At 40.2% G+C, this 15,140-nt stretch overlaps 1 protein-coding gene across 1 annotated transcript in view; it reads right to left on the bottom strand.

Annotated features, from left to right (window-relative positions):
* The window catches only part of EML6 (EMAP like 6), a 231,345-nt gene that overhangs the window by 95,018 nt on the left and 121,187 nt on the right, over nucleotides 1-15,140 (bottom strand). The window contains exons 7-10 of the mRNA XM_053666835.1: nucleotides 14,603-14,804; nucleotides 10,062-10,199; nucleotides 7,072-7,328; nucleotides 3,993-4,205 (exon numbers count right to left, since the gene is read on the bottom strand). Of these exons, the coding sequence (XP_053522810.1) occupies nucleotides 3,993-4,205; nucleotides 7,072-7,328; nucleotides 10,062-10,199; nucleotides 14,603-14,804 (810 nt within the window). The remainder of the gene's footprint in view (nucleotides 1-3,992; nucleotides 4,206-7,071; nucleotides 7,329-10,061; nucleotides 10,200-14,602; nucleotides 14,805-15,140) is intronic.

Below are 15,140 nucleotides of genomic sequence, written 5' to 3'. Positions count from 1 at the left end.
GCTTGGAGGTGGGACAAATGGGGAGACCTTGGTCAAAGGGTATGCTTTCAGTTATCAAATGAATAAATTTTGGGAATCTAATGCCCAACACTGGGACTATAGTTAACAACACTGTATTGTATACTTGGCAGTTACAAAGACAAGGTAACAAAGTACAGTGACAGATGGGTTAACTAACCTTAAAGCAGTGACCATTTCACAATACATTCATGTAGGAAATCACTGTACAATTAAACTTACACAATGTCACTTGTTAATTATATCTCAAAGACTTGAGAAAAAAATAAATATGTCCACAAATTCTTCAATACAGATCCATATGAACAGACGATGGCACAAGTGAAGATGTGTGACAACCAAGAGGGGGTCAGACAACAAAAAGCACTGCAGACTCCTCCTGGCTCTCTTTCTTGGGTCTCTCGATATCACATGCTAAGGCCATTCAAACACCCCATAGGGAGGCTCACGTGGCAAGGAACTGAGGCCTCCATCCAACAGCCACGTGGGTGAGCCGTCTTGGAAGTGGACCCTGCCTCAGTCTAGCCTTTGGTTGAGAGGCCTCATGACAGGCTTCAAGCTAGAATCATGCAGCTAAGCTGACCTTGAATCCCTGACCCCCAGAAACTGAGTTAATGAATGTTGGTTGATTTAAGCTGTTGAATTTGGTGGGGAGAGAAGTTTGTTATGCAGCAAAAGATAACTAATATGTACTTGGAAGGCTGGAACTAAAACTTGCAAAGGCACTGGTGTCATTCATATTTGGTCTCTTTGTGATCTTTCTTCCTGTTCTTATGCTCTCTCCCCTCTCCAGGCACACTGGCCTCTTTGCCATTTCTTAGGCCCGCCAGGTGCTCTTCCATCTTTAAGGCTTTGCACTTGCTGCTCCCCGTCTGGGATGCTCTTTCTCTGAAAACTTGAATGGCTGGTCCCCTCGCCTCCTTCAGGTTTCTAGTCGGATGAAACCATATCGGCGACCTTGTTGACTACCCTATTTAGAGTAGCAATACTAGACCCTGACTGGGTAGCTCAGTTGATTCGAGTGCCGTCCCGATATGCCAAGTTTGCAGGTTCAATCGCCAGTCAGGGCACATACAAGAAACAACTAATGAACACATAAGTGGAGGAACAACAAATTGATGTCTCTATCTCTCTCTCTCAAATCAATAAAATTAAAAAAACATATTTAAAGTAGCAACACTACGCAGCCCAACTTGAGTATTCTAATCCCATTGCTTGCTTTATTTTTCTTCACAGCACATCTCACCATCAGATATGTTCATATTTTATTAACTGTCCCCTGAGAAGAACAAAATGCTCAGTGAGGGCATGGATTTGTGCTGATCTTATTCACTGATGTACCTCCAGCCTCTAAAGTAGCACTTAGCAAGTATTTGTTGAACAAATGAAGGCCATGTCCATCTCTTCCAAGGTTTTTCTTGGAACACTGAGTGATTTTACAAGGCCTCTCTTTTTCCTCCAAACCACCAGGAATGCTCAGGCCTCAGTCCTCATTTCCACTCTGCTGACCTTTCTCCTATGGTTTTAAATACTGTTGACATGCTCACAACTGTCGAACATTCATCTCCTGCCTTGGACTCCCCTGAAGTGCTGACAGCTGACGGACCATATCTACTTGGGTGTCTAATACCTGCCTCAAGCTCATCATGGACGAAACAGACTGATGAATTCCCCTTCCTCACCTACTCTTACACTCCCATACCACATGCGCAGAGACAAAACCTTTCCCTTTCTCGTTCTCTCATCTCTATAAATAGTGCCACTATCCACACCATTGCTCCAGCCCAAAAGTTTGGGGTCATGCTTGGTTCCTCTCTTTCCTTCCACCCCCACATCCAACCCATCAGCAAGACCTTCAACTCTACCTCGATACTTTTCCTAATCTCAGCCACTTCTCTTTGTACCTGTTCCTAAAACTTTTGTACATCATCTCTCACCTGGACTCTCAAATAATCTTCTTACTCAAAGCCTCCTCTCCCCTAATCTATCCTACTCAATATCAAAGTCAGCTTTTAAAAACTTAAATTGGTCATGTTATGCCTTCATTTTAAACACTCGGTAGTTTTCCACTGCACTAGCAAGGAACACTAGCATTGTCACCCAAGTCTCAAACAGAGGTGACAAGGCCCTTAAGAGCATGGTGCCCACCGCTGTCCCCAGCCTCCCAGCACACAACTCTCCCCTCACTCATCATGTTCTTGCCACACTGGCCCGCCTGTGCCTACGCTGCAGGACAGAACTGATCCCGTCTGCGCCGTCTGCACTCCTTCGCATGGCCATCAGCCTCTGCTCCTATCCGGCTGCTCACAGGTCCAAAAGTGAACATTGTCACTGGTGCCCGAGGTGACAGGGAGACAGGTTCCACCAACTTATTATTTCCACCAACAAGTCTTATACAAATGTGCCTGGCAATATTTTTGGCATAAAAAGGCCACAAAAGCCTGAATGTCCCTGAGGCAAATTGCAAGATTTATAAGCCATGAGTCATGAAAAGTAGAACAAGTCAATTTGCTATGAGGACATGGAAACTCCTGCAGATCACGGGTGGATTTTATTACTCTCACCATTGTTGTCTGTCTGCCTCTCCTCGTTCATCCAGACATCTCTGTGTGCCTTCACACTCAGGGCTGATCTACACACAAGGTGTCTCACTTTGACATACGGCATTACTCACAACCCTCTCCCACCTCCCCTGACCCTCACATTCTACTTACCTAACCCAAGATCTACCTTTTCATTGCTGTTTTCCAGACCTAAGTCCACACTACAAGGTTTGGTGATGCAAAGGAGATACCAACCCTCAGTGAGTTAACTTCATTCCCAAGTCCCAGCAGTTGTGAGCTATAGTGTTGCTTCTGACGTTTTGTCTGAATTCCTAGAGGCTTCTAGTTGCCCACCTCACCTTCCGTAAGTACATCACTCAATCTAACAAGATATGCACTAATACTCAAAAGACCCATCAGGCAGAGAGAGTTTGAATTTGGCACAGTGAGGTAATTTCATGTGAGTATTTGAAAACTGATTGCCTTTTTGTTAAGTGTAAGGGATGGTGGGTTTTGCTGTGTATTTTCTGTTCAATTTTGTACTGTAACTGCCATTGCTTCAAAACTGCTACTTAGCTCAAAATGACTTTCTGATTACATTTTCAATCCCCGTTTCCTTGCTTAATCTAAAAATCGCTCAAGTGAAGGAGCTTTCAGGCAAAAGCATGTCCCTACTGATTACTTTCCTGAGATCAGATTTTTAGGGCGAAGTCAGGGAGTCTCTGGAAGCCTGTGCATGGGCTTTGCTTAAACTTGCAGAGGAAGAAGATGAGGTCATAACAACTGGTTAATTCAGTTACATTCTGCAAAGTCTGAAAGTGCCACAAAAATTGATGTAACACAAATTTAAAAGAAACAAAACAACAAAATGCAAAGGCAGATGTGGTTGTTTAGAAGCAAACTTCTCTCTCAATAATGTACCACTGATGTAAATCTGGTTTGCGAAATAAGTACTATGATGAGGAGTCTATCGACTGTATTACCTGAAAGAGCAACCTCTTTCCAATTCTATTTTAAATGTGGCTGAAAAGATTTGCTTTGCTTTTCCACGTATAATCATAATTAGCTATGAAGCACAAAATTTTTAATGATAATTTTTGATGTAACATACAATTAAATTATGTAATTTATATATTAAATTACATCAATATAAATAAGATAGGACTTGTTTAAAATGTGGAACATGAGGCTTATGAATCACAAAATGGTGAGCATAAACTCTGTTAACAAACTCTGACAAATTTGCAACACCCCATATTTTAGGAACATCAAAAGTATACATCAAGAACACATTCTATTTAAAAGTGTTCAAGAGCAACAGAAATACAAGGATAATAGGGTGCAGGAATAGACACCAAGAAAACAAGCCTTAGTTATACTGCATATGCATGCTCAGATAAGTCTAAATGAAACATCTCTTTGGGGCCTTACCTTTCTTGAGACAAGGAAACTTAAACAATTTAACCAGTCCGAAATCATCTCCAGACACCAGCACCGAGCTGCTGTAATTCGCATCCACTGAGTTGATGTCATTGATATCGGTGTACTTCGGCCAAATTCCACTCACTTCTGGGCCTTTCACACAGGTCCAGGAGGCCCAGGGAATCCCTTTGATTTCTTCTTTACTTGCTGAAGGCTTCCCAGCTGAAAATAATCAATAAACATTCACACATTGTTAATAAAAGGCATATTCTAATTTGCTATATTTACTTTCTTATAAAGGCCTTAAAACCTTTTTTGTTTGCTAAAAACAAACAAACAACTTCTATAAAACAAGAAAACTATAGATTCTATGTGTTTACCTAAATGGTTTTCATTTACCAGCCAGGTTTAAGGGAGGCACATACTCAAAACTCAGACATAAGGAGAAGAAAAGGGAAAGTGTCATCATACCACATGGAATAACTCAAACTATTAGTATTCACTTGAGCTTAATTAACTACACATGATATTGTGTTTCATATGATTATGAAATGACTTTTATCCTATTTAGTCACCATCATTTTGCCAGATTTTGTAAAAGGTCATGCTTATACTTTTCCTAATTCCAGGAGCTGCAGAAGTGGTTTGAAAAAAAAAATTCAGGTTCAATAAATTGGTGGAAAAAATGAAAATATTTCATTATTGTAATGTAAAAGTGCTAGATTAGAATACACCAAATTTTGATAAAACAAATGTAATTCGCTGGGGAAAACAGCACTGACAATTGTGCTAGGGATGTCCTTTCACGTACAGCAGGATACCACGGCCGCAGCAGCCGCTGGTGGTGGGTGTCTCCAGGGGACACACAAAGGAGAGAGCGTACAGAGAAAGAAACGCTTGGGGAAATGTTTAGCCAGGTACTGTTTTAAGACAAGTAAGTATATTACCTTATACTCTCCCCCTCAAAATAAACAAATTATTTTCAAATAAAGAATCTGTCATAATGATGCTCTTATATATTACTGGTGCGTTATCAAATTGGCACCCAGATGTCCTGAACTCTACCAGTGTTACATAACATTCATTCATAAATTCACAGAATCCGAGTTTATGGCTGGATCACAGTCTTTGATCCACTGTTCCTGCTTTGGAAAACACAGGGCAAGGAGTGCAGAAGAGCGGATCTGAACTGTACAGAGACGTGTGCAGCTGCACTGTCTATACCAGCAGAGAAAGTAGAAATAAGCCCAAATGTTCAACAATAGGAGAATGAGAAAGCAAATTATTATACTATCACTCTGCAGGATGTTATTTTGTTATTGTAAATGGCAAAATGTATTCCATATTTTTTACATATGGGAAAGATATGAAATAACATCAAGCAAAAAAGTAGACACAAATTTGCACCTAGTAGTGGTGCACTAACAAATCAAATAGGGCAGAGACTTTAAAAATTTGAAGTTATATGTTACATATTATTTTATGTTAAAATTAATTTTTCGATTAGTTTCAAAAAACTTCAGATAAACTGTTATTTGAGGTCAAGATTCATGTTAAATATTAAACTTTTCCTCTTACATTAAAAAATCATAAAGATTATAATACAGAGACTTCCAGCCAAGATGGAGGCATAGGTGAAAAAATCACACCAAGGCACATCATAATTACATTAGCCAAGATGAAAATGAAAGAGAATCCTAGAAGCAGCAAGAGAGATAAGGGGACAGTCACCTACAAAGGAGTGCCCATCAGACTGTCAGCTGATTTCTCAAAAGAGACCTTACAGGCAAGAAAGGGCTGGAAAGAAGTATTCCAAGTCATGAAATCCAAAGACCTACAACCAAGGTTGCTCTATCCAGCAAAGCTTTCATTTAGAATGGAACGGCAGATAAAGTGCTTCTCAGATAAGATCAAATTCAAGGAGTTCATCATCACCAAGCCCTTATTATATGAAATGTTAAAGGACTTATCTGAGAAAAAGAAGATAAAAAAGACGAACAGGGAAAGGACAGCAAACTCACAATTATTAACAACCACACCAAAAACAAAAGCAAACTAAGAGGACAGTTAGATCAGGAGCAGAACCATAGTAATGGAGATCACATGGAGGGTTAGCAACAGGGGAGTGGGAGGAGGAGCAGGGGGAGGGGAGGTACAGAGAATAAGTAGCATAGATGGTAGGTAGAAAATAGATAGGGGGGAGGACAAGAATAGTATGGGAAATATAGAATCTAAAGAACTTGTGACACATGGACATGAACTAAAGGGGGGAATGGTGAGGGAGGGGGTGTGCAGGGTAGAGGGGAATGAAGGGGGGAATAGGACAACTGTAATGGCATAATCAATAAAATATATATAAAAAAAGATTATAATACAGAAATTTGTCCTTTGTGACAGTTTAGTATCATAAACTGAATGTTACTAATTAGTGTTAGATAAGTCAGATGAATCTCTTAAAAAGTTACAGTGAGGGGGTTACAAATAAAAATGGTATTTATAAAATTCCAATTAGCACATTTCATCAAATAATTACTATGGGCTTCCACTTATAAAGAACACAGATTTGAGGCTAAAGCAGTAACAGTAAATAAAAAATGTGAGTCTCATTCCCAGTCAGAGCACATGCTTGGGTTGCAGGCCGGTTCCCTGCAAGCCAGTTCCCAGCAGGGGACGCATGAAAGGCAACCATACATTGATGTTCCTCTCCCTCTCTCCTTCCCCTCTAAAGATAAATAAATAAAATCTTAAAAAAAAATGTGAGTCTCAAATCTCTAATATTTTTAGTATTTTTTTCCCTTTTCTTATCTTTAAGCATTCTTTGTGTATATCCATTTTCATTATAATGATCGCAAGTATTTATACCCAGTTGAGTCTTATCTTTTCATTCTATTCAAGGTCTCTCTTATGGTGCAGTAATTTTTTACTTTAATGTGTTCCAATTCATTAACCTCTCCTTTGAGAGTCTGTGATTTGAGGGTCAAGTTTCAGAAAACATTCCTTGCCCTGAGGTCATAACAACATTCTCATATTTTCTTCATGTGGTTCAGAGTTTTGCTCTTCCCAAACATCTGATGCCTGCATAACTTACAGGGCATTTTGTAGAAGAGTCGTTCTCCTGCGCCGTCATTCGTCTGCAAGTATTTGCTATCCAGAGACCAGTCAATGTGCGTGATGAAGCTCATGGACTTGTTGCATTCTCCAATTTTCTTATACCTCTGGGCGACTGCGTAGATGTCTACAGGGCCATCATTAGATCCCACCGCAAGATAAGAGCCATCTGGAGAAAACTTCATTTCATGAATGACTTCTTTTCGGTCTTTGATATGAACCACTTCTGTCATATCTCTATAAGAATAAAAAGCAAAGTGATAAGCAGCAAATCTAGAAATAGAAACCCCAAGTCATGTATGAAAGTATATGTGCCAGAGAAAAATTTGTTTTGAGAGGGAGAAAATACCTGCGGGAATTAGAGAATTAACTTTTGAATATAAAATATTCAATTAACTTTAAAGATACAATATTACCATATTTTGCCTTGTATAATACACACATTTTTGCCTATATTTTTGAGGAAAAAATAAGGATGCACATTATACATGGGTAATGCTAATCCCGTATCTATATAAATGTTTTTTTCTTTTTTTTTTTATTGTTGTTCAAGTATAGTTGTCTCCATCTCCCCCACCCAATCTGACCTCCCACCATCAATCTTTCCCCTCTTTGGCTTTGTCCACGGGTCCTTTATACATGTTCCCTGATGAGCTTTTTCCTTCTTCTCCCCAATATCTCCCTTCCCCTCCCTATATAAATGTTTTTAATTTTTTTATTCATGTTTATGTGCTAAAATTGTAACTCTAGAAAGCAATAATGATATCTGTATGCAAAATAATACCGTGGGATACAATAATTAGTTTTGTTTCTAGATATAAATAAATAGATAATTTAATTAAAAACTTAAAGTGAAAGATTTTTTTCCCTGAAAGTTTGGGCCCAAAAACATGGGTGCACATTATATACAGCAAAGTACAACATTTAAAGTTTATGCCAATTTAGAAAAAAATCATATTATTTAGAATAATACTTTGGGCTTCCAAAGTAAAAACTGAAAAATTTTAATGAAATGCATATTTGCTTTCACGTTCAATTGTATATTATTTTTAAAAAATTTTTTTGTTAAAAATTGGGGTTTGTAAAATTGTTTTTAAATATGTCATGGAAAAATAGCTATATCAAGGTTATTATAAACGTTTTTATATTTTAAGCACAAAAATTATGCTTACTACTTATTGCTGTAAGAAGAGCAAGTCCAAAAACCAGAAAAGGAAAATTACTTTTTTTCATACTAAATTGTTATAGTATTATTTAACTTGCACTATGAAAGGTCAATAATGCATACATTGAATCACCAGAATATCCTATATCCTTTCTGGTCAGATTCTAGTAAGAATTTCTACCTTCATTTGAAAGCTTACTCTGGGTTCTTCTACAACTACGAGACAAGCTGATGACTGGCAGGTCCCCTGAGCTAGTAATGATGCCTTCATCAACTCCCAAACAAACTCGATGCATAAATAATGCCAAATATTTGCTCCACATAATTCCTCATACCTGCTATCATTTATTAATAGCACTACAGTTTACTACAATGTTATAAAATAGGTGTGAGGGCATTTTTTCTTTTTGGCTTGGAAAATCCATTAAAAAGAAAAGAAAATCTGGTCATCAGTCATCTTTTCACCCATCACTAGGCAGAGAAAGAAAACCTTGCCCACCAATTCAGTAATAAGTTATGTATGGCTGGTAATGAGAATCTAGTGTAATAAACTGTGCCAAAAGCATTTTTCAAAGCTATCCAGAATTTGCTCTGGCCAAAACCTGCCATATCTAATTTCTGGCTGCATTTCCTTTCTGTAGTCACAAAATGGATGAGCCAAACAAACATCTAATGAGTTCAGAGGAATTATAAGGATGGATCATAATTTTTATCTTTAGAAATTGCATAGGACATTAAAAAGTATGAAATGTTCTATTTTACTGTTAATTGTGGGAGGAAGAAATCTTTTACTCAAGTTCACCTCTAAAAATCTGGTGCTGTTGGAGGCTGCTTTATTCTTTCTTCTTCTTTTCTTGGTTTTCTGCAAGCACAGAATTTCTTATCTAAAACCCTGGGGACCAGATGAGCTTGGGAGTTCATTGCTCATTAGATTTTTTAAAAGTTCGCATACAATATATTATGTAATATCACCAGTAGGGGCTGGGGCAGCCCCCTGTATTAAATAAGTTAATATCTTTGCAGCAAATCATCAGTCCACTGGGGCAGGCTGTGCTGGCAAAGAAGTCACCTAAGAAGTTTGGGTTTTCAGGGCATTTGGATTTTGTCATGATGGACAGGGGATGGTGAACGTGCAGTGCTCCTATTTGAAAGAGTAAGTGCATTTTTCCTAAGGTCTCACCATACATTATGACCAGAAGAACATTAATTCTAACAAAAAATCATTTTTTACTTCTTTTTAAATTTTATTTTTTGATTACATTTTTAAAATTTTAAAAGTATGTTTATTGACTTTAGCTAGAAAGGGAAGGAGGGAGGGAGGGAGAGAGAGAAACATTGCCTACCATATGTCCCCTGACCAAGGATGGAACCCTCAACCTAGGTATGTGTCCTGACCAGGGATCAAGTCCGCAACCTTTTGGTGTATGGGGCAATGCTCCAACCAACTAAGTCAACTGGCCTGGGCTTCAATTACAGTTTACATTCCATATTATTTTGTATTAGTGTTGGGTGTACAGCATAGTTAGACAATCATATTCCCCCCATATTTCCAGTACCCACCTGACACTGTACACAGTTATTACAATATTACTGACTATATTCCCTATGCTGTACTTTACATCCCTGTGACTATTTTGTAACTGTCAATTTGTACTTCTTAATTCCTGCTCCTTTTTCACCCAGCCCCCCCAAGACCCTCACATCTGGCAGTGTCAGTCTGATCTCTGTACCTATGAGTCTATCTTGCTTGTTTGTCTTTTACAACAGAGCATCTTTAATACCATTTTCAATAACAGGATACATGCCTGACTCGGAGAACAATGAAAGAGCCGTCCTTCATGCCCAGGGCCAGCTGCGATCCATCGGGGCTGAAGGCCACGCTGCGAACGGCTTCTTCCATGTTGCAGCGGGCGATCAAGGCGTGATCAGCCAGGCTCCACAGTCTGAGCACAAGGACACAGTGAGAAAGAAAAGCAAACCACCACTCATCACCATCGGGCAGACCAAGGCAGGAAGGCCTGCTCAGCACAGTGTGATAACAACAAGAAAGGGTGCTGTGTCCTTCCTCCCAGCATGAGACAGCGTTTAGTCCATCTTGGTCATTTCCCCCACTAGAAATACCCAGCAAGAAATATAAAGTAACACTTCCAAAGATTTGGGTATTCATAAAGGTAATTTTAAATACTACCTTTATACAAAATCTCACTTTTCTCTTTAGAGATTAAAAATTACTCTTTACTTATACCATTGGTTATTTGTAACTCTTATAGGAAGCACTACTAGATGCTATTATTGTTAGTTTTTTTTTTAAATATGAGTACCCTTCTGGTAAGTGTGTTATGTAAACACACATAGATCGAAATACACATTCCACCTGTTGGCCTCCCTAGAAAGAAAACAGCAGAGATGGAGAAGAGCCAATGATACCCCTACCCAAGATGGTTCCAAACTCAGCTGTCCACAGTCATATGCTGTCTTTCCTCTTAAGTTCCCTGGACACCCCACTGCTGCTAGGCCCACTCATGGTTGGAGCTGATATCCCGCAGTGACCCTGGCTAAAAAGCATAGCTACTGCTAGAGAAATGTGAGCCAAGGGTCAAGTGCATCTAACAGTTTTCAACAGCTCTGGGAACAACTATTCTAGGCACCTCAACCTGAGTAAACATGAATTAAATTTCTGAAGCTACAAATAAAAGTTTACATGTGAGTTGACATTGTGGTATCTGACTTCTATCTGTTAGTACTCTGCAAACAGTCTTCCCTTAACACACAACAGTATCTGCTAGGCAGACCAACAATCTAGAGTTCTACCATAGTGCCAAGAATAAGTCACATGTGGTTGAGATTCCCTAATGCATTCTGACATCAGGAAGGATGGGGCCAACCCCTTACAACGTAGAGTTGCAGAGCGAATGGTTTACTGGTCCCTTAGGCAGCTTTTACTGTTCAGTCTAAAGCTTATATTATTCTTTCAATGCCTCGTCCATTATTCATAATCTCATGCTGTTTTTTAGCCATGTACTATTTTTAGCAATGTAAGCTTTCCTTTACCCTCACCCCTCAGTAAACTGTCCTCTCCCTATAAAGTCACTCAGCTAATCTTTCTCAAGAAATTATGACTTATGCCCTTTCTAAATTTCTATACTCAGTGTACAATTATATTTAAAATGTTAGCCCAATTAATGGTTGAGAAAAAAACAAATACTGGCTATCAGGGGTCCTCAGGGAGGTTTGCAATTCTGAGACTCAATACAGTTATCAAAATACAAAAGCCACGTGTAGGTAGATACACTGTGCCTCCTCGCACCAAAATTAAGGACAACAAAAATTTAGAAACAAAAAAGCAACCAGAACTAGCAGAAAACTGAACTGTACAGAAGTCTGACAACCATTCATCCAGACTGGTAAGAGGGGCGGAGTCAGTGGGCTGTGGACAGGGGTTGTGGCAGGAAAAAGTGGTGGCTAGCGGACCCCAGGCACAGGGAGGCAACAGGCAGACCCAGTGAGATGTGCAAGGCAGTTGGCTGACTGCAGTCACACATTTGCACGCAGATAAACCAGACAAAAACGGGCAGTGAGCCCGCACAACCCAAGGCCCCAGCACCGGGGAAATAAAGCCTAAAAGCACCAATTGAAAACACTTGTGGGGGTTGAGGTACAGGCAGAGACTCTCAGCCTCACAGGAGAGTTCATTGGAGAGACCCACAGGGTCCTAGAACGTGCACAGGCCCACACACCCGGGAACAGCACCAGAAGCCCCCAATTTGCTTGTGGAAAGCAACAGAAGGAACTGAGATCTGAGAGAGAGTGGAGCAAGCACCACTATTCCCTCTCTGACCCCACCCCCACATAGAGCATCACAACCCAGTGACTGGGTTGTTCCTCCCAGGTGAACATGGAACACTTTGCCCCTCATCATAACAGGCATGACCAGACCCTCCCCCCGCAAAAAAAAAAAAAAAAGGCTCAAATGGAAGAACAGATCAAAGGCCCAGAGCCAATACATCTAAGCAACCAAGAGATAGCCAACCTATCAGATGTACAGTTTAAAGCACTGGTGATCAAAATGCTCACAGAATTGGTGGACTTTGGTCACAAATTAGATGAAAAAATGAAGGCTACACTAAGTGAAATGAAGAAAAATGCACAGGGAACCAATAGTGATGGGAAGAAAACTGGAACTCAAATCAATGCAGTGGACCAAAAGGAAGAAAACAGCCAAACAGAAAAGAACGAAGAAACAAGAATTCAAAAAAATGAGGAGAGGCTTAGGAACCTCCAGGACATCTTTAAACATTTCAACATCCGAATTATAGGGGTACCAGGAGGGGAAGAGAAACAGCAACAAGTGGAAAACTTATTTGAAAAAACAATAAAGGAGAACTTCCCCAATCTGGCAAAGGAAATAGACTTCCAGGAAGTCTAGGAAGCCCAGGGAGTTCCCAAAAAGGGGGACCTATGGAGGAACACAACAAGGCACATCATAACTATATTAGCCAAGATTAAAAGGAAGGAGAGAATTCTAGAAGCAGAAAGAGATAAGGGGCCAGTCACCTACAAACGAGTTCCCATCAGACTGTCAGCTGATTTCTCAAGAGAGACCTTACAGGCAAGAAGGGGCTGGAAAGAAGTATTCCAAGTCATGAAATCCAAAGACCTACATCCAAGATTGCCCTATCCAGCAAAGCTTTCATTTAGAATGGAAGGACAGATAAAGTGCTTCTCAGATAAGGTCAAATCTAAGGAGTTCATCATCACCAAGCCCTTACTATATAAAATGTTAAAGGGACTTATCTAAGAAAAAGAAGATAAAAATACGAACAGTAAAAAGATAGCAAACTGACAGTTGTTAACAACCACACCTAAAACAAAAGCAAACTAAGCAAACAACTACAATAGGAACAGAACCACAGAAATGAAAATCACATGGAGGGTGAGCAACAGGGGAATGGGAGGGGGAGAAGGGGGGAAAAGGTACAGAGAATAAGTAGCATAGACGGTAGGTAGAAAATAGGGGGAGGGGAAGAATAGCATGAGAAATGTAGAAGCTAAAGAACTTATAACACGAAGGGGGGAAATGGGGGTGGGAGGGGGTGTGCAAGGTGGAGGGGAGTGAAGGGGGTGAAATGGGACAACTGTAATGGCATAATCAATAAAATATATTGTAAAAAATACCAAAGCCAAAGACTTTCTTGAAATCATTTCCATCTGGATGGGTATGAATTGATTTTCTCGGGTGTTTGAACAACTCGGTGGCATTGTTTTGGCTGTTGGGGGAAAGCTCAGTGTAATGGAAAGAAGAGGAAGAGAAGAGGGGAAAGTGAGTGAAGATGAGTATAAGCCAAACATGCGCTTCTGTCACATGAGGAGACAACTGGAGTTGCTGTCACTGATCTTTAGATTGATGAGACTTGGTGCAGACTACAGAGTGGATTTATTTTGAGATTACACTTCACCGATATGTATACTGATTGCATTTTAATGAGATATGAGGGCAAGGGGAAAGCAGGAACCTTCAGTGTAGTTTACAATGTTCTATTTTAACTATTAAAATCCAGAGGCAGTACTCAGCAGATCGATGAATCAGTCTGTTCCTCTCCCGATTGCTCATTCTTTTTACGGCCTGTTCACTGTTAAGCACATTTAAAGCTTAATAATAAATACAAAACCGCTGAAATCGGTGTAATGGTCTTCATCTCACACTTTCAAATTGCATGGTCGGTGCTTCGACAGTCACAAGAGTACTGGAAGCACACTCACATTGCTCCTTGTATGCAACACCGTGCTCTCAAAGGCTGACATGTGATCCACTGCAAGAACATTTGTCTCTAATAAAACTGCGTATTTTCTCAGGAACCAGCACTTCCCTTTGATTTGAGGACAATGTTAAAATTCATCTGAGAATTTACAAAGAAATAATCATGTACTCATGTGCCGAAGACAACTTTGCAAACCAGAACCTTCAGTTTTAATGGTGAGAGCGAGTGTCTGGACTCAACGGTGAAACCACCATGCAGCTCCTGCCTGAGCTGAAGGTAGGTGGTGAGACGCGCTGTTACCACGGAGGAGTGTGCTCAGCTCTCAGGACTGGAAAGCTGATCTCACCAGCAGCATTTTCACTTCTAAGAACATTTCCTTTCCATGACTTAAGATGCAGCCAAAGAAAGATAATGAAATGCCAAGAAGTTAACTGCTGTAGAGCTAAGTATCTTCACATTCCAGGTGGAAACTGTATGGTTCTGCCCTGTGATGATCCCTTTCTTAAGTAACAAGTAAATTTGGCCAAAATCAACCTGTTATCCCAAGGAATTCAGTGAGGTGAGGACAGCCACGGCTGGGGCCTCACCTGACAGAGCGGTCGTCGCTGCCTGTCACAGCCAGTGGCTTCTTGGGATGCAGGGCCAGAGCCCAGAGCTCCCCCTCACAGTGGCCTTGCAGGATCAGCATGGGCTTGTCGCGTTCTCGCACGATCACTTCAAATATCTCGCTGTCCTGGGTCCCCGCTAGAAGGCGGTCTGCTTTCCAGCACACGCTCCGGATGGAGAGGCCTGACAAAAATACAGAAGTCAAATAAAAGCATACCTTCACGTCATTTATAATAAGACACCTAAAGTAAACACCCTTTCACTAAGATAGCGTCTAATGCAACTCATCTTAAAAATTCCCGGGGGTGGAGGATAAAGTCCACATACTATTCTGTGTTAGTTACCATTGTCTCACACGTGCTGGTCTGCTGGTCGTTTTTCCCACCCCTCATAATCTATTCTGCAAAAGAGTGATCGCTCTTTTCTGTCTGACTTGGGATAATTATCTGTATACAGCTGGATATATTTTTAAAACTGCATCTTAAAATGAATATAAGAGGAGTACTCAGTCTTTATGAA

This window comes from Artibeus jamaicensis, unplaced genomic scaffold, assembly GCF_021234435.1.
Source record: "Artibeus jamaicensis isolate MK-2021 breed Jamaican fruit bat unplaced genomic scaffold, CSHL_Jam_final contig_465, whole genome shotgun sequence".
Classification (NCBI taxonomy): domain Eukaryota; kingdom Metazoa; phylum Chordata; class Mammalia; order Chiroptera; family Phyllostomidae; genus Artibeus; species Artibeus jamaicensis.
This window is presented reverse-complemented; position numbering and strand designations above follow the sequence as displayed.